The sequence below is a fragment of the Eublepharis macularius genome, chromosome 15 (assembly GCF_028583425.1).
Source record: "Eublepharis macularius isolate TG4126 chromosome 15, MPM_Emac_v1.0, whole genome shotgun sequence".
NCBI classification, from domain to species: domain Eukaryota; kingdom Metazoa; phylum Chordata; class Lepidosauria; order Squamata; family Eublepharidae; genus Eublepharis; species Eublepharis macularius.
This window is the reverse complement of record NC_072804.1, coordinates 29,918,824-29,946,749: the sequence shown is the minus strand read 5'-3', so window position 1 is coordinate 29,946,749 and position 27,926 is coordinate 29,918,824. Positions and strand designations below refer to the sequence as shown.

The window sequence follows — 27,926 nt, the reverse complement described above, 5'->3', positions numbered from 1 at the left end:
GGCGCCGGAGGGGAGGCTGCGGCTGCCGTTTCCGAGCGGAAGGGCGACGCGGGGTTGTTGGGAAGCGGCTGCCTGGATTCCCTGGGCTTTTTCCGCGTCCGGGTCGGCCCCGGGAAGTCGGAGGGGATTGATCGGGGGCGGCATTCAGCTCGCTGAAAGGGTAAGAGGGAGGAGGAAAGGCGGGGGGAGGGGGGGAGGCAGACACGCAGTGGGCGTGGCAGATGAACGTGTGAATGAGGTCTTGGGGCGGTGCGTTTGCGGGCATGGTTCGTATCCGCCCCTTTACCGCTATAATTTGTATCCCTTAGCAATGCTTGGCTTGCTCAGGAGTTTTATGACCATATTGGTTATGGTTATGAAATAAAGTCGTGGCTCGGCTTCCTGGCAACGCCACAGGGGATAATGGGAAAGCAGAATAGGTGACGGCGCCCCTGAGCAGGTGCAGAGGTGTGGGAAAGGTGGAATGTGAGGGAAGGGCTCCAGGTCAAAACAGCTGCCTAGCATTTTTGTTCTTAGGCAAATTCCAGCGTGTTCTGTGGCAGCAAAAGCAAAATACTGAAATAAATGTGAAGTCCAGTTGCACCCTAAAGACTTATTCCAGCGTGGGTTTTTGTGTATCAGAACTCACTTCCTCAGGAGCAATGAAGAGAAATTTCGTTTTCTTTGAATCTAAGAGAGTGAGCTTTGATTTAGGAAAGCTCATGCTGGAATAAATGTTGCCAGTCTTTAAAGTGCCACAGGACTTCTGTTACAGTAGATTAACAAGACTTCTCTTCTGAAATAAACATGTTCGTCTTTTTTTTTAAAAAAAAACCTTTATTATAAATTTTCCTAACATTCTTGAATACAGATCAACAGCAGGCACACGTATTTTATCCAGTGTAATCCTGTGCAAAATTATGCCAGTCTGAGTCCATTGAAATTGACGTGTTTAGCCTGCAGTAACTCTGCACAGGATTGCACTGTTGCAGGTGTTTTAATGCGTTAAACTGATATATATAAGATAATGGGGGGTGGCTGCTGGAATAGGAAAGGAGATGTGAATGAGGCAGGTTTGGGGTGGGGGTTAGATTGAGAGATGTTTGTATGCCCTTTGTAAAGTGAATTCTTGCTCCCTCCAGTCTCTTGTGGTCTGCCCCTCCTCTCCTGTCCACGTTTAATCTTCTGGTGTTGAGACATTCATAACAGTTTTCTTGAGATGCTGCTGAACCTTTGTGTGCATGTTGGGGAGGGACACATCTTAAGCTTGCTTAGGTTGTTGATACCAGCTAAGCCTCTGTGCATATCTACTTGTAAAAAACCACGTTCAGTAGGTCAAAGTCCATATAAATTTGCAGGCTTGATGGTACTGTTTTCCTCCTCTTCTCCATCTGCCTCTGAGATGGAAACAGAATTGAGTGGTGACTGGTGGTCATTCTTCTTGCAACTGCTGTATACTTTTTACTTTCTTCTCTCTTGTGTTCTTTGGGCACTCCCTAAACGTCAGTTGTGGCTTTGGATTCATAATGCGCTGTGATCTGGCGGTATTTGATGTCTTGTATTTCCCCATCTATAAACTTCTTGATCAGTGGTAAGCAATTATTTTGTGCTATTGTGAGGGTAGGAGGGTCACCAGTGGGGGCAGCCCTGGCTCTTTCAGATTTATCCGACAAGGTTTTATATCTATCTATCTTCGTGCAGTTTCTCCTTGCACTACCTGGTTCTTCTGCTGCTGAACTACCTAGGAGTTAAGCCTTCTGTACCCCATTTTTACCCACTTTGTCCATACTCTGCCTTTTTATTTTTCACTATGGTTCCTTTTTCTGGTAATCTGTTGTGTTTGTGGGAAGAGGGGGACTTTTTATTGGTAGGCTGAGGTTTGGAAGTGTTTACATTTTACTTCTCTATTTTTTTAAGTTTAATAAAAGTCTTAATATTATTTCCCAGCATCCCACCTTCCCTCTTTGCGGAGCTCAAGAATGAGACTGTGTTCTTTGAACAGAGGAGATGCTTCTGGGATTCTCCCATGCCTGTCAGCTGCTATGCAGGCTTGGGTCAGAGAATCCTAGTGTATCCTTATTTCCTTGGTGTCACCAAATATGTGTTAGCTGAAGGGAGGGTGGAAACAAACAGTCCACAGAGCCTCCAAGTTTTCATCTGGGGGGCATTCTTCTCACCAATATCATATCTCTGTGCTTTGGACTGTGCACTGTGCAAAGATATCAAGACTTATGTACTTTAACAAGTTCATTATTATTAAAGTTGATATCCCACCTTTCTTCCAAAAGGAATTCAGCACCAATGCAATAAAAGTTAACCTTAATGTTGGTAGAAAAATGGCTAATGATTTATTTATGGTATTTATATGCCCTCCTTCCCTACTGACAAGAGTCAGGACCCAAGGCAGATGACAACAGTAAATACAAAAATAAAATATGTTGCAGTCATTAAAATAATAATTTAAACAGGTAAGCCAGAGCCCATAAGCTGCAAAACATTAGTTGTGCAGCAGGTGCTATTAGTCACACATGGGTTAGAAGAGCTGTGCCTGCCAAAATCTCTCTCCTCACCAGCTATTAAAGAGATGCCTAACCTTGCCTTCCTTTGCTTCTGGCCACTGTACCACTGACACAGTGTGGGTAGCTGCCATAAGTATTTATCCAGTATCCCTGCACAAAGCACCCTTTCTGAGTTTGACCTCCTTTATGTTAATCACTGAATGCCAGTTTGTCCCTAAAGCAGTGAAAGAGTGTGATATAGTGGTTAGTGTTATTGCACTAGGACATGGGTGACCCAGGTTCAGATCACCACTCTGCCATGAGGCTCACTTGGCACTCTCTGTCAGCCTCATCTGCCTCACAGGGTTGTTGTGAAAATAAAGTGGGGAAAGGGAGGAACCACGCATGCATGTTGCCGAGAGTTCCTTTTGCTGACTTCTGAGGAAATCTGCAGCACTTGGAGGGTTAAAATGCACTCCGATAGAACAGGAAGGATGCTACTTGAGTAAATTTGAACCAGTAAATCAGCTTCTTCCTTCATTCATCCTGTGCTAGATGAAAAAACACAGTGGGAATAGTCTCTTAAGTCCAATTCTCAGCACATACTTGGATTTTTGCAGTTGCAGGTTTATTAATAATAAACTTTGCTAGGCTGTCAGTATCTGTTTAAAGAGAGTTCTCTTCCACTGATAAATGGTGGTGGTAGAAAGTGCCGTCAAATCATAGCTGACTTACGTCAGCTCCTGCTGGGGTTTTCAAGGCTAGAGACTAACAGAGGTGGTTTGTCATTGCCTGCCTCTGCAACCCTGGTCTTCTTTCATCTCCCATCCAATTACTAACCAAGGCTGACCCTGCTTAGCTTCCAAGATCTGACAACATCAGGCTTGCCCGGGCTAGCCAGTTCAGGGCTGCTCATATATAGGCCTGGCAAGAGAACTATTGCTGTTAGTGGGCAGATGTCAGAAAATTATTCTGTACAGACATCTTGCGAAAACAAGTTCAGTTTAATGGGAGACTATATGTTTGCTTCATTGCATATTGGGCCAGGGGTGGGGGCTTTGGAGAACATAGCCTCATTCTTCCCTTTTTCTGTCCCTGCCCCCTTTCCGAGCACACAAACATACCCTTGCTCTCATTGCAACATTGTAAATTGAGTGGTGGTTCTTTTTCAGCTGAGATGGCAGCTGAGTTTTCCTTAGCAATAGATTTTAATCTCTGGTCTGCAGTTGCTGACCCTGAGAAAATCCTACTTTGGCTTCCCTTCTCTCTTTGACAGTCTGCAGGATCCTGTGGCAGGACAATGTTTGCTTATGCTCTGTAAGCAGCTGGGGACAGATAATCTCCCATTCTGGCTTAGTGACTTCTCAACCCTCTGCTGTCATGTATGTTCTTTAGCTGCATGTGCTGGCTTGGGCCAGAGGAAGCGACTAGAGTCTGGGCTTTCTGGCTTTTATCAGACTTGCTGCTGCTGAGCAAGTGCTGCTCGGTTCTTTCTTTGAAGGTTTGTTGCAAATGCAGTACAAGTGGAACAGTATAGGAGGTTATCGGCTAACCCTGTAGAAGAATTTGTTGAAAAACCTAGCTAACTAGTAATATTAGTGAAGAGAGCATCTGCTTTACAGTCATTTCTCATTAAACAAATGCTTGTGTTTTTCTTCTTCAGAGCAAGCAAATCAACACTGCTATCAGGTTTTGGACCACTGATATCCTGCTCACCTTTATGGTGAATGTGACGTCAGACAGCAGTTTTTTCAACATTAGGAATAGCTGAGTGCCTTCTGGATGTCCTGTAAGTTCCAGGTAGAGGTGAGAGCATGTGAAAAGGGAATTCCATCAGGTGTTAATTTCTGCACTAGCATTCATAATTTCTGTGGAATGTGCAGTGCTCATACCTCTGTTTAACTGGTCAAAGGAGTAACTAACAGTGTCATCCTAATCATATTTATACTTTTCTAAGTCCTGAGAATTCAGTGGGCTTGAAGGAGTATAACTCTGGCTGAAGATATCACTGCAAATGAGGCCTTAAAAAGGAGAGTAGAAAGCAGAACTGCTGCATCCTGCCTGGTGGGGGGATATCAGGTGCAGGGTAGGAAGCATGAGCAAGCATCCTTGTATCATGCTTGGAGCTAAGATGAGGTTCCCTTCCCCTAAGGGACACTGATGTTGAGTTTTAGTGCGTTTTTCTGACTTTTATTCCTGTGGGCTGCACTGGAAGCCAATTTTTGCTGAAAAGCAGGATAGAGACATAGTTAACAGAGGAGGGGTCTTGCCTCTTCTGAATCATCATCCTTCTGCTTTAACAGAAAACTTGTCAGCTTCCAAATTGAACAGAGTTGGAGAATAAAGATGGTGAAGATTGCTTATTCATTACTTCATTTTTCTCCCCAGTGGGGAACCAAAGTGGCTGACAGCATTCTCCCCTTCTCCATTTAATCCTCTCAGCAGCCGTGTGGAGTGGGTTAGGTTGAGGCTGTGTGACTGGCACCCAGCAAGCTTCCATGACACAGTAGGGATTCAAACCTGGGCCTAACAGATCCTGATCCAAAGCCAAGACATAGGTGACTGGAAAAGAATGTTCAAAAGTGGCATTGTGTTTGTAACAGAGTTGTTAGCTTTGAGTTCCAGTTTCTGTTCCATTTGAACCACCTCTGAAATGAAGTTAAAAAGGGTTCTGAGTGGAGGGAGTGATACAACACTACTCAGTCATAATTTGGTGCAGAGTTATAAGTGCAGGGAAGCTATGGTAGGTATAAGGGTGAGATAACTGCCATTGTTCAATATATAACCCTGATGCTTATATATTATGGCAAAGAAACTTTTTTTAAACTGTAGCAAAAGCAGGATTGTGAAGATAATTACCATGGGAAATCAGTTGCATTAGAGTTTGAGGAACGCTCTGCTAAACACTTGCCAAGAATACTTTCTGCAGAGTGCATTAATGCTGCACTGTTGGATGAAAGTTTCTTGTATTTCTTCTTGGCCCTGGAATCTGAAACAATGAGGTGGCTAAGAGTTGGATTGTGGGTAATATAACTACTTATAACTAAGATTCTTCATAAGGATAATACAACTACTCTGTCTCTTTTAAATTAAACAAATAACAGAACTTGCCCAAATTGTTATTCATAATAAGCAAACAATTCTCTTCAAAGGTTGTTGTACTATGAAGCTGCTACATGATTTGTGGAGCTGCAGATTTGGCTGTTGATTTACTTGTACTTCCTGTCTGGTCTGAGATGGAAGAAGACTCGGTAAGTACAAGAGTAATAACATTCTTGGAGAAATGTGTAAACTTGTGGTTTGAAATCTCTCTTTCTGCAGAACACATTGAAAATACGCCTCCCTCCAATAGCTTGTCCTTCCAGAATCTGTTTCAGTACCTCTTCTTGCTGAGGTAGGGGGGAACATGACAGAGTCCATCAGTTTTTAAGTCGGATTAAACCTTCTGAATCTCTTTGGATATTTTAAAAATGGCACCTCTTTAAAAGCATCCTGTTTCACTCAAAATACATGTTCAAATTATGCATGAGGAAACTGCAGCCTGCCTGCTCATAGATTTTTTTTTCTCCAGCATATGCTGGAAGCACTTTTGACCATGGAAACCATGAAAAGAAGCCCCCCCCCCAACTTTGGCAATTTTTGGAGCCCTGCTAAAGTGTTTGCTGTGGAGGGGGGAGTCCACTCTGTGGTGGACAGAATGTGCTTTCATCGCTGAGGTGATTGTCACTTCCTGTTGCCGTGCATGTTGTTGCACCACAGTGTGACCAAAACGGGGAACGCTGGCCCAATTTCCTCAATAACAACCCCCCCCCCCCAAGAAATGAGGTCCTCAGCGATGGTGCCATGTAGCCAGATCTGGTAGGCTATATGGTATTATGATGTTATCCCAGAGTAGATGAGTTCACAATAGCCCTGTTCACAAATTAGAGTTAATGCACATACAACCCGCGTACAGTGTAGACTTGATTGTTTTTTGTACATGCATTGAGTAATTCTTATGTTACCATTAATGCATATACAACTGAATGTGGGATACAAAACTCCACATTTATCCAGGTACAGATCCCTGGTTTCATTTGTAAAGTAAACACGCATTGCCTCTTTCTTACAGAAAGATGTACACACATACAGGCAGGATGTGTGTGCAATTACCGTAACACATGAGCAGGGCTACACTGAAAGCCCAGGAAGCTCAAAAAAGAAATGTCAGTGAGGCAGCAACAGACCAGGGTTATAAATGGTCATCAGGAATGCAGATTGGCATCAAGGGAGGGAGTTTTTAAGGATATTTTGCACCCTAAATGCTTACTGGAGAAAGCCATGTCCCCCCCCCCCCTCCTTTCCTTATACAATGCTACTTTATATATATGACCCACGTGTTGCCTTTTTCTGCCAGCTGTCTAAAAATGTAGGCACAGTCATGTGTCCTGGCCTCAGGATTACATTGTTTGCCTGGGGAAGAGGGAGCAGCTGTGTGGGGGGGGGGGCGGGGTTTGGCTTTCCTGAAACAGGAATACGGCCACAGGAACTGCTGGCCTTCATGGAATGGAGAAAGGGTTCGCTTCTTTTTTTGTTTATTTGTTTCTTTCACCCCTGCCAAATAATCAGTCCTTTGTGTTGGCAGAAAGTAGGCGCTTGCTCATTCCTGCTCCATGCAACCTGGCCCATATTTTGGGCAGCTGGTGTGCTAGCAAAATGTCTTTGTGAAGAAAGATAAAAACTGTTCTGATTAAAAAGAAACAGTAGCCAAGAACATGGGGATGGAAAGAGTGGAGGAAGGCACTTTGAACTGTAAATTGTTTTTGTTCTGATTCTTTTTTTTTAAACTGCATTTTCAGTTGGGTATAAAACTTGAAATATGTTGAATTTGGCACTTGTCAAGTCTCTTGCTGGTGACTTTTATTTTACAAAAATGCATTTTGCAGCCTCGAGGATCAATAAGCTGCATGAAAAATAATTTAGATTTGTAACAGACAAACTGGCTGGTGGCTGAGTAGACCCCAGAGAATGTTGAGGTATTATTTATTGTTCCAGCTGTTCACAACTTTTCTTAATGGATTAAACAGAACTTCAGTCTGCTTCGTACAAAATGACCTTCACAACTTCAACAAAAAAAACTTTAAATTTTGGTTCAACATGGTAGGTTTCCTTGGCAACGAGAAATCAGATTCTTCCTGCACTGTATCATTCTTTCAGTTTTTAAAAATCATTTGCAATTGAATGCTTTGAATTCTTCAGTAGCTCAGAAGTTTATAATGTTGATTTGTAAAATGGGCAACATCCTGATGCCGTTCCTTGCAGTACCCCTCTCACCTTCTGGCTGGGATATAAAAGCTAGGTATCTCCATTCCTACTTGTATCTGACAAAGGGAGCTTTGACTCTACCAAGCTTATACCCTCGAATTCTTGTTAGTCTTTAAGGTGCCACTGAACTAGAGTTATGCTATGCTATGCTGTATCATGGGGGAAGAAGACCCTCTTGCAGTAACTTGTCTGGAGTGGAACACATCTTGGTGGTGCTGCTTCTTCTCCCCTTGCCTGACATTTATTTCACCAGGTATCTCCCACAATGCCCCTCCGTTTCATCCCAGCTTTGAATCTTCGTATCTCCCTCTCCCATTGCTCTGTGACAACCATAACTGACCCTGCAACTGACCCTTTGCTTACTGTTCTCTGGATTGGAGTCTGTCACAGTCACATAACTAAAAAGTTTTTTTTCTTTTCAAAAAGAGTAACCATTATTAATGTACTAAATAATAATTGCATTAAATATTTTATCAACCCTCAGACTATCCCAATTTGGCAGAACAAACCTTATGGCTCATCGCGCAGCTTTGTCAGAAGAATTGGGACAAACCTGCCTTTAAAACCCTGTCCTAGAGCAAGCTTTCAGGTAAAATGCTGCGTTTCACCCTGTGGAGCAGTAAAATGGCAATGACTGCTGTTCAGCTGTGTGTATCGGCTAAAAACAAAAATTGTTCTTGAGTGCAAGAGGAGAATCTGCATGGAAAGGGAATCCTTGCAATGGTTCAGTGGTTGCCTCTGCCACTTCCAGTCCCATTTTGGAGAAGACTTAAAGCTGTTATACTATATAATATACTTTAAAATTGGTAGCTGAGACATAGGAGTTACACAGCTTACGTGGTTTGGTGCAAACTCTTCTGTTTTTAAAAAACATATTGTTGATTTAGTTCTGATTAGTTTTAATTTTTATTAGGCTTGTAATGACTTTCTTATCTGCTTGTATTTTATTGTTTGCCATGTTATTTCTTTTTCTGAAGGGTTTTATTGTTTATGCTGGTGCTTTTGCTTTTTGTTTATATATTCAGTGTAGTTAGATATTGCAAGTTGCCCTGAATACTTTGATAGAAGGATGGAACAGAAATTCAGTAGACAGACAAAATATATACTGGTACTCTGTTTCTTGTGTTACTCAGATTTTTGCAAAATCAAAAAGTGCTAGCAGAATGTAGTTTAGGAAATGGTGTGCACTTGCCTTTCTGTTCTCATAGGGATCAACAAGGTGGCTAACAAAAACATACATAATAGAATCACATCTTAAAAACCATTAAAAGCAACAGAAGACACATCATTAAAGAAAACAAAAGCAGAACTAACAAACATACAAAAACAAACTAGTAATTGCATGTGTGAAAAGTGCAGAAAGCAAGCCACAGTAGTATTCTCAGGACTTTGAAAACCAGTACTAAGATTTTCAGGTGCCAAATTGTAACTCCTGAATATTTTAACTTTCAGTGACCCTAGATAATTTGAAATATTTGGCAGTGTATGATTTAAATTTCTTAAACTCCTAGAAGTTGTTACATCAGAATGAGCAGGAGGATATGTCTCTTCTGCAAACAGAACACTATTGGAACTTAACCCAGGACATCTCCTTTTCAGCAGGATGGAGGGTGTTATGTAGTATGGGGATACTGAGGATGCTGAACGACAGCTAGAGATGGAGCTGAGCATTGTCACCACTCCCTGAAATATTGTTTCTTCTAAAATGTTTATAACTTGCCTTTCTCAGCATTCAAAGCATCTCACAAACATATTTAAACAACTTCTGCAAAATATACTAAAACTAGAAATATCTATCTCTCTGGTACATTTTTATCCTGTCCTTCCTCCAGGATCTTGGTATTTCCCCCACATTTTATCCTCACAACAATTCTGTGAGGGGCATTAGGCTTAGAGCGGTCTCGTCTAATGATCTTCATAACAGAATGGAGATTTGAACCTGGATCTCCCAGATCCAGGTCTGTCACTCTTAACTGATCCACATTGGCCCTTAAAATAAGTATTAAATTTAAAAAATTTAAAAAGCAGCAATTTCTGCTATTTTAAAGAAATATATAAATGTTAAAGATGAGTCTTTTATCATTTAAAACATTTAGTAGTTTACATCAGTAATGTCCTTTGAATTCAGTTGGTCGGTCTATAATGTGAGAACAAACCTAGGTCTTAATGCCAGAAAACCTTTGTGGAACCACCCGCCTAGTAATTTTATTCTTTTTCTCTCTTCCCCACCATGTTTTCAAGGCTCTACCAAATGTTTCAGATCTCTATTTAAATGACACCCCCCCTGTTCCCACCCTGGCAGACGTTGCATGGATAGCTTCAGATGATGAAGAAACATATGCTAGAGTCAGGTACAGCCTTCCTCTTTTTCCTTCTTGTTGCCCACTTACTTCTCATGTTTGTTAACAATCAGCAATCATCACTGCTGGTCTGCTATTATACTGTCTCCTCCACCCCAGTATCTCTTGCTGGGTGAGCGCCTTCCCAGGCTTCAGGAGAGAAGCACATTTCACAGCTAGGTTCAGAAGTCTGTTCTTGGATACATTTAAAGATTCAGTTGCTTAAAAAGCAGCACGTTTAATAGCAACTGCTGTGGGTCCTTTTAAAAACTGTATATGCTTGCAGTGACCAGTGACTGAAGCTGCTCCACAGCAAAACTCTCACATACGGTCTGGAAAGTGGAGGAGGAAACGCCTTTCCCTAAGTGGCTTCCTCATGAGGAGAGGGTTAAAAAGTTGAAAATAAACATAATTGACTCTACCATAAAATGCTGGAGTGGATTTTTTTGAGAGTGGAGGTAATCTCACATGAAAAATAGTTCTACTGAGGGGAGATAGGCATATGCACATGGAGTAGTCCCAAGGGTCAAAGGTTAGCTAATATGGATATTTTAAGGGCCATGTGAAGCAGCTCGAGGAATGAAGTTGAGTTATACACTCAAGTACAGCACAGCACAGTGTGTATAATGCTTCCATGGAAAATTATTGTTTAAGGTAGCGGAGGGGGAAGCAGTAGTAACAGCTAGCAAGCATGGAATGATACAGCAGCTGTGGGCTGCTTTAAAAACTTCTACCCACTGGGGTGAGTTTAATTGGAATGTTTGGGTTTCTGAATTGCAGGACAGACTCTCGTCCCCTGAAACACAAGTGGAAGCCCAGCCCATTCTTTGTCATACAGCGGAATGCCTCCGTCCCAAATTTGAGAAAGCAAGAAGAAAAGTTGTTGGCTCTGAAGAAACCAGGTTTACCTGCTTTGAGTCGGACCACAGAGCTCCAAGAAGAGCTGAGTCATCTGCGGAGTCAGATCGCGAAAATTGTAGCTGCAGATTCAGGTAAGAAGAACCCAGTGTTGCTTTCAGTGACAATGATTTGGGAAAATAGCATGATTACAATGCCAGTGGGAAATAGTGTAACAGAAAATAATGACACCCAGTGTTACAGCAGGTGGAACTGTAAATCGGAATTGCTTTATGGCCTTGGTAGCAAATGTAAATTAACCTTCCCAAATACCACAAGCGAGCTCGCAACTTGAAAATTATACTTTACCACAGAAGTAATAGAGGAAGGGATTGGAAAAATATGCAGTTCACCTTGTAAAGTATATTAATTGCTAACCGCCTACTCTCTAGGAGTTTGATACTTACTAGTAAGTTGGCAGTTGTACTCCAAAGGGTTAACCTGGGAAGCGCAGGCACCCTGCTGTTTGTTGTGGTGAAGAGGCTTGTGGATGAGTGAGACCTACTATAACAATCCGCCTCATGTGCTGCTGGCTCTTCTGCTCTATGGAGATTGAGAGTCTTGAGGTTGGAGGGCGTCAGACTGAGGAGATACACGATCCCTTAGAAGGAACCCCTTCCTTGGATGATGGACCAATATCATCCTCTTATACTGAGGATACCCCTTTGGGATTGGGTGAAGGTTGGTGGGAGTGTTGTGTCGTATCAAAGCAGAAGTAGAATCAAATAAGTTAGAATATATTTAGTGGAATGAACTCCCCAACTGAAAGAATATGGGTGGGGATACTAGGTCCTAAGGGTAACTTAAAAGTGGGGTATACTGTTGCCCACCTGATCAGACTCTTGAGGCTGAGCTCAATATGGAGAAGGAGATAAGGTGACTCGAGCAGATAAGATTGTGACACTGGGTGATTTCAGCTGCCTTTAGATTGACTCTGTAAGCAAGTGCTCGAGTCATGCTGCAGAAATAAATTCCTAGACATCATAGATGACTTTGCACTGATCACAGAGCCAGCCAGAGGGACAGTGATCTTAGACTTGGATCTGAGTGGGGTTCAAGACCTGATGTAGATATTGTTCGTCCAATTGGAAGCAATGACCACAGTGCTAGTAAGTTCAGCATTCATTTCAATGGAAAGTTACCCCCCAAAATCTAAAACAGTAACATTTGATTTCTAAAGAGAAAACTACAAAAATGAGGGTTAAAAGGAAGCTGAAAGGGAAACACTATATTCAAATCCTTAGAGGATGCTTGGAAGCTATTTAAAACCACACTAATTGAAGCTAAGATAGAATTCATTTCCCAGGTTAGGAAAGGTATTGCCGAGTGTAAAAGAATGCCCACATCAAGAAGCCATAAAAAGTAAAAAAAAAAAAAACTTCTTTTGAAAAGTAGAAGGTCTGCTTCAGTGAAGTGAATAGAACTGACCACAGGGGCTCACCAGAGAAGTGTAAGTTAATAATTGGGTGTGCAAAAAGAGAATTTGAGGAGCGGATTGCTAAAAACATCAAGTCAAACAATAAGCATTTCTTTAAATATAACCACAGCAGGAAACCAACCAGAGAAGCAATTGGGCCTTTGGATGGCCAAGGAATAACAGGATTGCTAAAGAAAGGTGGGGAGATGGCTGAGAAGCTTAATTCTTTGCATCTGTTTTCACTGTGGAAAATGTAGCCATGCCGCAGCGACTGTTTTCAGGAAGGGTGTCTAATGAACTGAGTCAAATTGAAGTGACAAGAGATGAAGTTCTAGACCTCCTGGGGGAAATCAAAAATCCGTAAGTCTCCAGATCCTGATGGCATACACCTGAGAGTTCTTAGGGAACTCAAGTGTGAGACTGTTGATCTACTAACCCATATATGCAACTTATCATTAAAATCAACAACTGTACCAGAAGACTGACGAGTACCAAATGTTACACCAATTTTCAAAAAGGAGTCCAAAGGCGAGCCAGAAAATCACAGGCCAGTTAGTCTAACATCTTTCCCTGGCAAATTAATAGAAACTGTAATCAGAATTATTAGGTGCATAAAGGAACAAACCTTCGAAGGGAAAATCAGCATGGCTGATGCAACGGGAAGTTGTGTCTCACCAACCTTTTGGAGTTCTTTGAGAAAGTGAACAACGTGTAGATAACAGTGACCTGATACACATTTATATACTTGGACTTTCAAAAGGCTTTTGACAGGTTACCTCACCAAATACTCCTAAATTTAGCAGTCATAGGAATAAGAATGAGTCCTGTACTAGATTAAAAAGTAGTTAAATAATAGGAAGCAACGAATAAATGGACAGTTTGGGAAGGGGAGAGAATTAAGCAGTAGGGTCCCACAAAAATGATTATTGGAGCTGGCGCTATTAAATTTGTTCTTAGATGATCTTGAACTGGGGTTGAGCATTTAGGGGGCTAAGTTTGCAGATGACTCAAAGCTATTCAGGATGGTGAAATCCAAGACCAATTGTGAAGAGCTCCAAGAGGATCTGCACAAATTGAGTGAGTGGACAATAATGTGGCAAGTGAAGTTTAAAGTAGGTAAGTTTAAGGTGATGCACATTGGAATAAAAAAATCTAAACTTCAAGTATATAGATAAATAGATAGCACTGTATATGGCCAAAGGCTGTTACAATCACCTAGAACATAAAACATGAATAATAAATGACATCATTAAAATAACCAGACCTGAGGGTACTTATCAAGCAAAAAACTTTCCATCCTTCAGATTCAACTTTAACCTGTATTTTCTTGGCTGCCAGTGCAAACAACACTCTATATGAAACGAGTGAGTCAATATCTAAGAGATGAAAAACCATCTCTGCTTCTGATGGAAAGTTTAAGCTTTCAAGGGTGCTTTGAGAAATTTGGTTTTAGGCTATGTGTAAACGATGAAAGACAGAATATAATGAGATAGATCCTCCAGAACCGGTGCTTTGCAAATATATAAATGCAAAGCATTTGGTTTCTGGGAGTAACTACCAGCCAGCAGAGCAGTTGGCATGGTCTGGAATCAAATTGATGTAAAGGTTATTCTGATATTATGAAGGGAGATTGATAGGAAGCTCTGATGTGGTCCCTTTTAATCGGTTTAAACCAGGAGGGAAACTTGGAGCTGGAGCTTGATTTTCATCTATATGTGGCATAATTGAATTTGAATACCCGAATATAGGTTCCGGCCATGGGGACACCCACCCTCGGTTTTGTCAAATATGGAGTAAGCAGTGAAGAATATTGTTGTAGCAAGCTCTCCAGGCAGCGTCTGTCTGCATCATTGCAAGATGCTCCTGCCTCCAGAGTAGACTGGCCCTTACACAGGCCAGCAAAGTTCCGCTTTCATGAGAGTTGCTGAGAAGTCTCTGGGCCGAGCTAGAATTCTCTTTAAAAAGAGGTTTGTGATGGTTCCAGCTTTGTGACCAGATAATCATTCCAGCCCCAAATCTCTACTTCATGCAAACGTTGTGGGACAGCCTTTCTCTGATAAAATTTCAAAACTGGGTTTGTTCAAGAAACCTCCCTTCTTGCTGGAAAATTTCAGAATAGCACCTTGAGTTTTTAAAACTGTACATCTGGTAATCACCAAATACGCCCTCCAAGAGATGATTTTGCTAAAACTTACGCTAGGATGTTTAAAGGTGCTGCGTTTGTCTGTTGGGATGCCACTTGAGGTCCACTTAAACTTATGAGGTCTTTTTCTAAAGGTCATCACTTTTTTCTTAGAATAGTTACTGTTTAAGATGTCTTCTTTGCAGAAGTGGCCTTGCTTATGTAGCATCCATTTAAGACCAAAGCATATGAGAGACTCCAAAAACATATCATCGTATAAAAGAATTAATATTTTCTTGGAACCTAAAAAATGTGGAAGAAACTCAAGGCCTGATAACGTCAGAATGAGATATTTTAAATAGAAATTAAAAAGCAGAGGAGTCAAAACATCCCTCTTTTACTCCTGTGGTAATTGGGATCTCCTCAGTTAGGGAGCCTGAGGTGCCCACCTTTATTTCAGCAAAGAGATTGTGGAGTTCCTGTAACAAAAGCCGTAGGCACTTGTCAATATTTGTACCGGCCAATTTCTGCCAAAGTCATTTTTGCCGAAGTTGTTGACTCAAAGGCAACTGTTAGATCTACAAAAGGCACACACAAAGATTTGGTGGGACCCTTGGTGCCTTGTAGGGCGAGGTGGTAACCGTTAGGCAATGATCTGTTGTACTTTGCCTTTTTCTAAATACTGCTTGTTCCAGGTGGGTAATGTGGTTGGACGCCTCTCCTCCAGCTTCCACAGGAGATATTTGTTATATAGTTTGGAAGCTATATCCACCAAACTTATTTGGCAGTAGTTATGAAGGGCTAATTTACTTCCCCTTTTAAATAATGAAACGATGATATTCCATTTCCACCCTGAGGGGAGAACCCCAGTTATGCTGATCTGAGTGAACTGCTTGGGTAAAATGGGTGCCTAGTCAGGCAAAAGCTTAAAATATCTTGAGAGGGATCAGATCCTCACTAGGGGACTTACTAAACGAGAGAGAGGAAATAAGACCTCAGAAATAAGATCGTGGGCACAATGATGGAAGGCCATAATGGTATAGTGGACAAATCAAGGAGTGGTGGCTGCCTCACTGCCTCTTCTCCAGACTGGAAGGGGCCCTGAATACCTGACTGTAGTGAGCATTCCAGTCTTTTAGCATGATCTGAGCCTCCAGTAAGGGAGGGTATCTACCTAAACCAAAAGTAATGAGTTCCCAGAACCAGGACTCCCTCTTTTCTTGAACTGCCAGTTCTAGTTCCTGCCATTGCAGTTTAGCATAGTCAAGCTTCTTCTGCCTAGGGACCTTCTTATAGACTGACCTTAAAGAAATGAGATGACTGATAGATGTTTGTGGTACTTGCTTATAGAAGTTGGGTATAGTGTACTCACTTCAAGTACATGCTAATCGGGTCTCAACTTGCTTGCTGAGACTAAGAGGGAAAGAGGAGTCATAGTGGATAGCTCAATGAAAATGTCAGCTTAGTGCGCTACAGCAGCAAAAAAAAGACAAACTCTGTGTTGGGGGATTATTAGAAAAGAAACTGAAAATAAAATGGCCAACATTATAATGCCCTTGTATAGACCTATGGTTCAGCCTCATTTGGTATACTGTGTGTAGTTCTGATCGACATATCTCAGAAATGCATTGCAGGGCTGAAAAAAATACAGAAGAGGGCAACCAAGATGATTAGGGGGGTTGGAGCACCTTTCCTATGAGGAAAGGCTGAAGAGTCTGGGACTTTTCAGTTTAGAAAAGAGAAGACTAAGGGGGACAGGATAGATGTTTATAAAATTCTGCACAGTGTGGAGAAAGTGGACAGAGGACTTTTTCTCCCTCTCCCAAAATATTAGAACTTCTTGAGGACATCCAGTGATGCTGATGGGCAGTAGATTTAGGATGGACAAAAGAAAATGCTTCTTAACACAATGAGTGATTGAGATGTGGAATTTGCTGCCAGAAGGTGTAGTGATGATAACAACAGGCATAGACCACTTTTAAAAGGGGATTAGACAGATTTGTGGAAACAGAATCAGTGGCTACAAGCCATGGTGGTTAAAGAGGAACCTCAGAATCCTGGTGCCAGGAGGTCATGTCAGCAGAAGGCCTCAGCCTCTAAACCCTGTTGTTGGCTATCCAGAATAACTTGACAGGATACTGCACTAGATGGACTTTTTATGGTGGAATGGCAGGAACCATGCCCATATTTTTATATATAATATAATTATATTTTATATATTTATACTATGCCCTTCTGCTTAAAGTTGTGAAGAGTTGTTTATTGCAGGAATTTTAAAGCAATAAAATTAACCAGTAACAATCGCAACAATCGCAACCCAAAAAGTTGTCGTGGATCAACCATATCCTGGTTAGGTTCTGGGGGGGGGGCATAACCCCTGCCCATAAAGATGGGCGTGTCCTGTAGAACCGGTGTGGTTTCTTGATCAGGGACAACAGCTAGCATAGTGGTGGCTGCAGCAACTCTAGAGGGAACTCCCTCCCCCCGCGGCCATAAAGGCTGTTGAGCATGAACCTGCTCTTGAATGTGCTGGGCTGCAGCTTCAGAAGTGGTAGGAGTTGAAAAAGAATGGGGGGCGGGATCCTTGCTGTTGTGAGTCTTCTGATGGCAGCCAGTGGCTCTTGGGGGAAATACTCTACAACCATCCCCAGAAGCAGCTATTGGGTACTTGTAAAGTTCTGGAAGCTGGGGTTGGAGCCAAAGCAGGTGTTGGAATCCAGTCCTGGATGGTACAGTGTCTCTGTCACCTCAGTCTCGTCCTTCCATCCATCCTCCCAGCTGTGTGCACTGCCCAGCATTATGAGGGAAAGGGCTTGCGGGTGTTGCTGGTACTTGCTGCAGAAATTCTAATAAGTTATGCTGACAATGTTAAAACTTCTACATTCCACTGTTTGAATGTTCTGTGTAGAGGTGCTGGATTTTTATAACTTCCATTCTTATTATTTGGAGCTACCAATGTGCATCACGCTTTAGAGCTACAAACAAAAATGAGTCCCTGCCTTGAAGAGCATACAATCTCAGAAATCACCATGAAGGAAGCAACTGAGACAGGGGAGGAAGATGTAGGCAAGGGAAGGGTAATAGGGAAATAATATGCATTTGATTGATTATTGTATTGGATGTGGAATTTTTTAATAAACATTTGATAGTGGCTCCTAGGAATACTAGTGGGGGAAGCAAAGCATTGAAGAAGAACTTTCATAGCCTGATAGTAATATGCATTTTTAATCCGTTCTCGTTTTGTAAAGTCTCTTAGATTTATCAGTACTTGAAAGAAACACAGCCCATTTCCACACTATACTTTTAAAAAACAATTCTTCTCCTTTGCCATTTATTTCAGTCTTGCTCTGTTATAACTATCTTATGTTTGTGTGTGTTTTAGCGTAGTTTGGCCTTAGATGTCTTTGTGCCGTGAAACCCTTGCCTTGATTCCCTACTGCTTTTTCATAATGAGCTCTATGTGTCTTCAGACACTAAGGTTGAATGTAGTCATGAGTTTCTGCCACTTAGTCAATCTTTCAGATAAAATACCACATAAAAATTGCCCGAACACACTCGGTCATAGCGAATCTTAGGTTACTGGGAGAGCATGTTGTTGACCTAGTATAGTTCCAAAATTCACATTCCAATATGCAATTACTTGTTAACTAATTATAGAAAAAAACAGCTCCAAATTTGCCTTTAAATGGTGATGATTAGCGATCTGCCTCAGCAGTTGACCGAAACCAGGTTTTTCATTCTCTTTTAGCTGGAGTTGTATTTCATTTCCGATATTGTGCCAGTTTAGTTTGGCACTCACTGAATCTTTACATCAGCTGCGTTTACAGTGCAAACCTGTGCTGAGTTACTACTGTCTGAGGCCATTGATTTCAGTGAAGTTAGACTGGAGTAACTCTGCACTGGATTGCACTGCCTGATGGGGTACTGAAGCAGCCATTCCTTCCTGCTGCAGACCTCCCTCACATCGTTACTCAGGTGCCCTATCTCCTGGGAGCAGCATTTCATGGGGATGAGTGGACAGCAGCAGGGGAAGGAGAGGCAGGAAATTTTCCATTCCATTGATGGAAAACTTAGTCTAGATCCAACCCATTGTGCTCTTTAATGCCGTAATAGTTATTTGTGCTGAATGGAATTGGGCCCAGTTTAGATCTCATTACAAGAATCTGTATTAGTGGTGAACCTTGTCTGTCTACATCAGAATCTAATTTTCTACTGGAAGGTTTGGCTAAACAAAGAAAATTTGTTGACTTCATGGAAATGAGTAGGCTGTCTTTCTGTATTCTCCTACTCCAGTGGGTCACTGTTCAGGAACAACCGTTGTCACATCTATTCCTGTGTATTCCACCCTTTGGTGAGAGGTGTTAAATTTTGATAGTCATGGGAAGAAAGGGTTAAATACCCCTCTTCCTTGATCTTCAAAGCTGAAACCTGGGGCTGCCAGTTAGCATTGTAAACAATCTGGTTCAGTTCGACCCTAAGGGTCAGAGGGCAGGCTTACAGTATGGGGTTTGGTTATTTCTTTGGGTGCGGGGCAGTGTTGGCCAAGGCCAGAACTTGATGTGTGTTCTGCTGCACAGAATGTAATCGAACAAACAAAACTGTAATTTGGCACTAGGTTTACATCCATGTGTATTGTTCTCTTTTTTTCAGCTTCCTCTTCATTAACGCCAGATTTATTATCTCCAGGAAGTTCAAATGTATCTTCCCCCCTACCTTGTTTTGGATCCTCATTCCAATCTACAACTTCCTTTGTCATTAGTGATATAACGGAGGAGGAGGCAGAATTAGAAAGTCCAGAGCTTCCGTCTGTTTCCTTACTTTGTTCTGCAACCTCTGAATGTTGTAAAGCAGACGCAAAGGATTCCGACGACGAAGATTCTGTGTCTCTGTCAAAGGCCAGCAGTTTTGCAGACATGATGGGCATTCTTAAAGACATTCATAGGATGAAACAGAACAAAGACTTGTAAGTTTCTTTTTTTTCCCCTTCCATCCCTAAAATGCCTTGTTTCTTTTCTGATTGGAAGCTTGGCTGCTTGCTTTGAAGGCGCATCTGCTGGTCTTGAGTGCTCTGATGAAGATGTTCAGTTCCAAAGTGCTTCTGCTGCTTTGCCACAAAACTCACAAGACATGTTTTTAAAAACCTGCCGCTTACAGTTTGGGGTTCAAGTCCACAACATTTACTAGACAGCAGATGCTTCCTTTAGCCTGCCTGCCTACACATTCCTGTCATAGTCATTTGTGAGCCTAAAGGAAAAGGTAAAAGCTTCCTGTGCCTTTTGTAAAGCTTCCTGTGCCTGTTCATTTGGAAGTAGTCCTTAGATGCTGAGAGCAGTTAGGCTAGTGGCTATTTGCAAGCCACCAAGAGAAAAGGTGGTGTACGTATTTTTTAAACTAAATAAACAGATAGCCTTTTCTCCTGTTGCTGTGGAAGCTTAAAGCATTGTTCTATTTTTTAAAAAGTCACTATTTTGGCAGCCAAGGCAGACCTAGGATGGTAAAAAAACCCTACATGTCAGGGAGGCTGCCTCAGCTGTGGCTGTCTGCATCCCATTATCTCCAGACTCCCTGTTCATTTCATACATTGAACAAAGATCCATTAAGCATTGTTCTGTATATGAATGTAAAATTCTGGGCTTTGATCAGCTGAAGTCATCAAGAGCTCTGACTTCTAGGCACAAAGACTCCATAGTCTTACAGCATGTAACTGCTACTGAGACAGGAACGTTTGCCAAGTAGCTCAAAAATTCTTGCCAGTGAATTTGCAAATGCTCCATTGAAAAGATATTTTGAACCATTGCAATATTGCTTGTGAATTTAACACACAATTCAATTAGAGGAGTTTAATTCTTGCCATTGGCTATGATACAATGGCAGTATTAAATTCTATATTATATTGTATTTATGTCATAATTTTATATTGTCAGCTTATGCATCAGCTGCATTTGTGTTTTGTCTCCCTTAAGTCTTTATAAGAAACTAAATTGTATGCAGAAGTCAGAAACCCTCCAAGCTCTTTTCCTTAATTTTGCTGGAGGCCAGAATTGGATTCCCTGGGTTGAAGTGGGGCTAGTTCTTCACATTAGTGATCTACATGGCTCTCCTCTGAACTGCTGACTTCAAAGCTATTCCATGCCTAGTTTTCCAAAGTCACCTTTTAGGTATTGGGGGTGGGTGGGATCTTGTTTAAAGAAAGGGCATTTTCAGGAATTTTTGTTAACGTTTATTACATTGCAAGAATTGCAGAGACCGTACCATTTCAATTCAAAATTCCTATTTGTTTTAGTAATTTGGATCAAGTCTATTGAAATACTGAGGAAACTGGGTGCTTGTAATCTGTTCTGTCAGAGCAGTCTGCATTGCAGCTATACTGGTGAATGTGGGTCATGTTTTATGCAGCACAATAGTCATCTCCCCTGAACAAGTAAAGCTTTTCAAAGAGAACTTGTGATGCAAATGCTTCATAGAAATTAGATCCTGACTGTTAGTGAAATGTCAGTGCACTGAAGGTAGAACTTTGAAACTGAGCATAAAAGCAGGAAAGGAGATTTGCTGGATCAGAAAAAAGGTCTGCCCAGGTCCGCATTTTCCCAGAGTAGTCAACTTAATAGAAACCCAGGAGCAGGAATGACACTGAAAAAAACCGACCTCCTCTACTGTTTGCCCTGCAGCAGTTAGTATTCAGGAGCATGCTGCCTTTGGAACTAGTAATTCTGTATCAGTCATCGAGATGGATAGCTGTGTTGGTCTGTCTGTAGCAATAGAAAAAAGCAAGAGTTCAGTAGCACCCATAAGACTAACAAAATTTGTGGTAGGGTATGAATTTTTGTGAGTCACAGCCCTGAAGAAGAGAGCTGTGACTCATGAAAGCTCATACCTTACCACAAATCTTGTTAGTCTTATCGGTGCTTCTGGACTCTTGCTGTTTTCTGCTGTATCTGTCATAAGATTGGTAAACCTTGTCCTCTGTGGATTTGTCTAATTCCCATGTAAAGTCATCAGGCATAATCACCACGTTTTGTGGCAGTGAATTCCGTATAAGTTGCATCCTGTGTAATGTGCTAGTTCACCACCTTGTTGAGACGTGGGTCTGATCCATGCCTGGATGGAAGACTTTCTGGGAATCCTGTATAAGCTGCCTTGAGTTCCATAATGGGGGAAAGGCAGGAAAGAAATGCAGTGATTTCTTTTTTAAAAAAAATCTGCTCTCCTCTTTACAGCAACCACAAGCACTCTTCCTTTTAGTAGGAGGCCACATCCTCACAAGAACTCTAGCAACAAATGTGTGCGTTACAAGTGTTGTCGACTCCATGTGCAGCTAAAACAAAAACATTCCTTGATACAGTTGAGACTAAATTTTACAGTAAAGTCTTAAGTAGAGTTACATCCACGGCTTAGACGAGTGGAGCTCTGTCTAGGTTACGCTGCTAGTAATGGTGTTATAAGCAAGGCTTTCAAGAGCATCTGACCCCTTTGTGCAAAGCAGTTGGTTTATTTAAAACATTTTTATCCTGCCTTTTTCTGCAAGGGATCTAAGGCAGTGTGAAAGGCCTCTCAGAGGAAAGATTGGAGGGCATCTTGTTAAAATCCAGCGACTTTATCCTGAGTGGGAAGAGCATTATGTATGCATTATGGTGGCATTGAGTGGGCAGAAAGGCAGGGTATAAATTCTGTAAATAAAAATAAATTGTCAAGTATATGTAGGGAGTGTTGGGACCTGGTCATCTGCACAGTACCTGTTTGTGTGATTGGTTCTCGGAATAGAATTCAGGAGCCGCTGATTCAGGGCGTTGTCATTTTTTGGCCATTTTTATAATAGGAAGTTCAAAGAATTATTCCAGCCAAGGGATCTGCAGAAGGTAGATTGTGGGCCTCTGCGAAAATTGGTCTGATCTTACAAGGCTGTTCGTAAACAAGAGTATACTCATGATCGCCTGTGCAGCTCCCCAGCAGGGCAAACAGCACACCTCCTGAGGTTGTTTTGGGGCAGAGAAAATGGCAGGCAGGGCAGGCAAGGCTGCAGCCCCTTCTGCTGACCCGAATCTGGCCCCTGCATGCTTGGGAACTTAATTCTCAGCAGCTTACATTTGACTTTGACAATATGAGAGTCAGATTGGAAAAACACAGACCCAGCTAGTGGCAATACACCGAATGCTGAAGTCAGCCTGTTCCGTATCTCTGAAGACGGGGCATAGAGGCAGCAACGGATGCACATGGGGGGGGGGGGGGGGCTTTCATACTGGTGTTGCTGTCCTGATCGGCAGGTTGGGCACACAGTGTGCTCTCCCCTTTACAGCAAGGGCAGGCTTTCCTCCTGGGTACAGTCCTGAAATAACTAAGTGAATATTCGCACTCCGAGCTCCTTGGCTTGAATGTGAATGCTACCTGTGTATAAAATGCCTACAAGACTTGGACTTGGGTACCTAAATCCAGAATGTGGAGCCATAAACAGACAAGACAGATCCTTCTACAAACCTGAGAAAAGCTAGAGGTTTGCAGAGCAGTCTGAAATCTAAAAACTAAATACACTGGAGGATTAAGCCTCCCCAACAGCATCTGAGGCTTTAAGAAACAAATGCTTTCTATGGCCATTGCTAGGCAACCACAACAGGATTGCCAGCTGAAGCCTGATTTCTGTCACTACAAGGTAGGGGAAGCAGTAGAGCCCTTTCTAGGGCTGTTTTGGCCTTTGAGGGAGAACTCATTGGATCCAGGCCCAGCTGCAACGACTGAGTGTCTCGCTACCATGTGGCTTGTATGGCTCAGCTAGCCCTGGCTGTTTACTGCTGTGCAACAGCAACTACCCTACGAAAGCCAGCACGGTGTCGTTTAGTTTCAAACTAGGATCTGAGAGACCTCACTTCAAATCTGCACTCTGTCATGGAAGTTTGCTGGGTGACCTTTGAACACTCTCAGCCTAACCTACCCAACAGAGTTGTTGTGGAGATAAAATGGAAGAGAATGATGGTCACTACTCCAGTTTGTGATGAAAAATGGGATATAAATGTAGAAAATAAATAGTATCGCTGAAGACAGGGCAGATAAAAAGTAGGTTGGTTGGTGGATGAAAAGGAGTGCAGGGAAAGGTGAGGATATGGGGAGCTGCCAGGAGGGAGGACATAGTGTGGGTAAAGGGATATGGGAGAAACTGAGGTACCTCTCAAAATTATGGTCCCCCCCCCCACACACACACGCACAACTTGGCCAGACTTTTCCTAGGGAGAGGTTGCTAGCGGTAGGGCAGGGAGGGAAAACTGAATACATGGGCAGGGGGAGGTAAGTTCGCTGCTGGGTGAGGAGGTAGGGAAAGGTGATGGAGGCTTTCAAAGAAGGGAAGGAGGAAACAGCAGAGGGGGGGGGAATGAGCTCCCCTCCCCCACAAGTCCTTGTGGGTCCCTTGTGCACGCTCTCTCTGTACACGTGTGTGTGTGATCAGTATTAGCAAGTGAATTTTAATGATTTCAGTCTCCAAGGCTACGGTTCTTCCAGGTGACTGTGGTGGTGGTGGTGGTGATGCTTAAGGTGGGTTACTTCCCCCTTAATATTTTAAATACATTTGTAACGCTCACTGTGAGGATACCTAAAGAATGATAAATGGGCTTTCAGTGTCTGGTTATGACGTATTTTGATTATTATGTCATTGTATCAGTGGGGGTTATTCCAAACTAAACAAACACAGAATGCAAGGACATTATCTCAGGAGTGCATAGTATTATGCAGAAGATATATATGCCTAGGGACATGGTGCATAAAAGGGGCTCAGCATATACTCTAATCACAGCCAAGCATGTTCGCCCGAATGTGAGTCCAGCACTTAGATGTTTTACAGTTTATATGCATGTAAGGGCCATCCCTGTGATCTGTAAAGCTATTTCTGAACATTTCTGATGATGACGATAGATCCCACATGCGTAAAGTTTGTTTATATATAGGTGTCATATCCACATTTCGGGCCTATATGTTGGGTTGCAAGCAGGGTAACGCCAGTGGGCTTGGTCCTGGTTCCCCTCTGTTCCCTTAATTCCTAGATATGTTTGTCTGTACAGGGCTCATACGCCCATTAGACAATTCCAGTTTCTGATCTCTTTTAGAAAGGAGAGAGTACTGTCAATTAAAGAGAGGATAGAAAGATATTTTTGCTTGGAGGTTGTTTTATGAACTCTACACCTCTTGGACACAAAGCAAGTCCCTTGAGTGTACTGCTGCTATTTGAGATTAAGGCACTCGGGACAGACCTTGGTGTAAACTGTGTTGCAGAAGAGAACTGAGAAATGCATTCAACTTAAGTGTTTCCTGCATTTTGTAGCCTGAGTTAACAGCGTCCACTTCGTCTTGGGTGGCAGCTGCCAACACACAGAAGGCTCACTAGCATAAATGTTCATACCATTTTTAGTAGAGCCTTTCTTATGTTTGATCCCAGGGGCTTTCCCCCTCCCCCTTCACATTAAATTGGTAAACACAATTATTTCAGTCTCAAGGGGAAGGTGGTATGTGTGAAAACAGCAGCTGTAACAGATTGGAGAAAACATTTGATACAGAACTATGAAATTAAAAATACAAATGTGGACACGTTCCAGATCCCTGTAACATTGCTTATAGAGAGAAACCAGGATTCCAGACCAAAAGCAGTCCCATAGTTTTGTTTCCCAAAATTCAACTTTTGCCATGAGTACAAGTGATGGAAAAACTTGGTTCAGTAAAGCAGCCGTTTTTAAACTATCAAAATGTTGTCATTTAAACATTAACTCACTTATAGTCTATCTAGTTCACATATTCTTACAGTAGCTTTGCAACTGATTTTAAAGGAAAAATTAACGTTAAACTGCTCGTGCTTAGATGCAAAACATTAAGGCCATCATTGGGAAAAGGGAGTTCTGCAGACACAGATAATACTGGAACGCATGGGTAACCCTCTACCAATTTTCCAAGCACTGAAAAACCAGTAAACTTTGACTGTGATATATAAACAGTACATGAATTCTTAGTGTTTTTAAATGTTTTACATCCGTGTTTGCCCAGCTGCATACTTAAGCACATCAGTACCATGTCCCAAACTGATGCATTTTGGCACTTTGTTTTTTTGGAATAAATGATCACTGACTGTGTTAGACCCACACATTAATACTGTATTTGGGGATTACCTCTTGTAAAAAAAAAAATCATTGGTATTGGGATCAAAAACCCTACTAAATCACAGCTGCAAGAAGATGTGCATTTGACCCTAACCCCAAGTAAATGAAAAACTACGTAATTTGTATTGAGACGTACTTATAGTTCATGGGTACAACTACACGAAGACTTATATGTAACTTTCCTCAGTGTTAACTTTTGGAGTCTTGTAGATTCATGCATTCATTCTTTCAACAATTCTAGATACAAGATTAAAATAATAAGTTACACCTCTTTAACTGAATTGTTACAGAAATCTTATTAGAATTTGCCCTTCCAGTGTTGAGGTCATGTGGACACACACAGATACTTTTAAGTATGCCACATATAATTTCCTCCCATTCACTTTAATGGGGTTTAACTTAACCTCAATTCCATTTTAGGCAAAATGGTACATTTAAATACACTGCAAGAGGGAGGTGAAACACCACAGAACCATTGACCCTCTCATTTTACAATACATGGAATGGAGTATGTTGAAAGAGGGAAATGTCACATTTAGTCATAACTGACCAGAAAGCACTGGGGAATTAATCCAGACTGCTGTGCAAAATGCCAGTAAATTGAGTGCTTAGCTGGAATACTTTCTTGGTTGAATCTGCTCTGAACTTCAGATGCCATTGATGAGTGGTTTGCCTTGTTTCAACTGCCTTTGTTCTTTGTGCAGTTCACATAATATCCAGTTTGTGAGATACTCAGTGCTGCTGCTAGAGATGAAAGCCAAGAATTCGGAAAGGATTTCAGCACCACCAAGAAATGCAAATGAAGAGGGCGGGAGAACTAATTTGCTTAGAGAAACTTTTTAGAATTATGTTCAACAAAGCAATGGCCAACTTGGGATTCTGGAAGGACATGTATCTGTAATGGCTATAAACCCCTTTCCTCTTCTGTCCTCCATATAGGAATAGAACTTTACTGAAAGAGGAGGATCCTGCAGTTCTCATAGCAGAAGTTTTAAGAAGAAAATTTGCCCTAAAGGATGAAGATGTAAACACAAAGAAGAACTGACCTTATGCTCCCTTATTACTCTGTAAGCAAATTATTGTACTCCTAAGATAATTTTTTTTCTCCACAGTGGCTGCCTTCCTCAAATATCAGACTTGCCATTTAGGACTTAGGCTTCCTCTGGGAGGAGCTGTGGATCTGCTGTTTTACCACACAACTTAGAAAGATGCAATTTTTTTATAGGGTAAACTGTTTTCCACAACTGTTTTTTGCATTGTTGGTAAAGATTCTTCTGTAGCGGAACGTGCCAGAGACTTGACTGAATTATTTAAATTAAAAATGATCATAATTTTGCTGCAAAAAATGGCTAGCTACTGATTTATATACTGTAAATGGAGACAAGTACATTAATTCTCAAGCCAGTGGTAAGTTATCAAGATAAAAACAGTCCTTTGAATTTCTGTTATTGGTAGAGTCTTCCCATTTTTTTAAAAAAAGGATAGTTCATTGAAACTTTACATTTTAAAGGCTTCCCCCAATTTATTTTCCTTCAAGAAATACTATGTGAAAGAGACCTTCTGATCAAAACATGTTACGCTTAAGGCTTGAATAGTTTCATTTATTCTTTGTAATAGGGATCAAAGGGACTTATATCATTGTCTTCACCATTTTATCCTCACAACCTGAGGTAGGTTAAGCTGAATGTGTGTGACTGGAACCAAGGTCACCCAACAAGCTTCTGTGACAGTGAGGATTTGAACCGGGTCTCATAGATCCTAATATGACACTCATATAACTATACTGTGCAATCAATATTTACAAATTGAATTACTCGCCTCTTAGCACAGCAGTAGCAGACTTTCCCCAGAAAATGTGTTTACTTAAACGATAGGAAAAGCCCTGCTTGTCATGTCACCCAAGCGATTCACACCAGGAAGTAAATAAGTTATTACTTCAGGAGGGGCTGGGGATGAGTGGCAGAGCATGTGCTTTTACATACAGAGGGTTTCAGGTTCAGTCCTTGACCTCCAGTTAGAGGATGCCAAGATGTTGGACAAGACATTTCCTGCCTGAAACAGGCTGCCAACTAGAGTAGACTATACAATGGAGGACTTGGTCCAATGTAGCTTCAGGTGGACATAGCTGCATAGTTTGCTGCTAGAAAAGGACTGCAGTGTTCCATTATGAAATATCCCTTTATTTAATAATCACAAGGCCCTAAGGTATATATTTAGTGTATCTTTTATTTATTTAAGTTT

The 27,926-nt window shown here is 41.7% G+C and overlaps 1 protein-coding gene across 5 annotated transcripts; it reads left to right on the top strand.

Moving 5' to 3' along the window:
• The first annotated feature begins 13 nt into the window (after positions 1–13).
• MTFR1L (mitochondrial fission regulator 1 like) lies at positions 14–27,128 on the top strand. Of its 5 annotated transcripts, none has more exons than XM_054999977.1 (8): positions 14–160; positions 4,141–4,266; positions 5,630–5,728; positions 8,266–8,370; positions 10,023–10,132; positions 10,901–11,112; positions 19,207–19,519; positions 26,625–27,128. In XM_054999977.1, exons 3-8 carry the CDS (start codon positions 5,654–5,656, stop codon positions 26,728–26,730), a joined length of 921 nt encoding a protein of 306 aa, XP_054855952.1. In that variant the 5' UTR covers positions 14–160; positions 4,141–4,266; positions 5,630–5,653; the 3' UTR covers positions 26,731–27,128. The 5 variants fall into 5 exon arrangements, with proteins under 5 accessions (XP_054855952.1, XP_054855951.1, XP_054855949.1 ...); XM_054999976.1 differs by having other exon boundaries at positions 4,141–4,277; XM_054999974.1 differs by having other exon boundaries at positions 4,141–4,283.
• The last annotated feature ends 798 nt before the right edge of the window (positions 27,129–27,926 follow it).

Coding starts and splice junctions, on each gene's coding strand:
- MTFR1L (XM_054999977.1), top strand. CDS start 5,654: ATGATTTGTGGAGCTGCAGATTTGGCTGTTGATTTACTTGTACTTCCT. Junction 11,113..19,206: donor AATTGTAGCTGCAGATTCAG/GTAAGAAGAACC, acceptor TCTTTTTTTCAG/CTTCCTCTTCATTAACGCCA. Junction 19,520..26,624: donor ATGAAACAGAACAAAGACTT/GTAAGTTTCTTT, acceptor TCCTCCATATAG/GAATAGAACTTTACTGAAAG.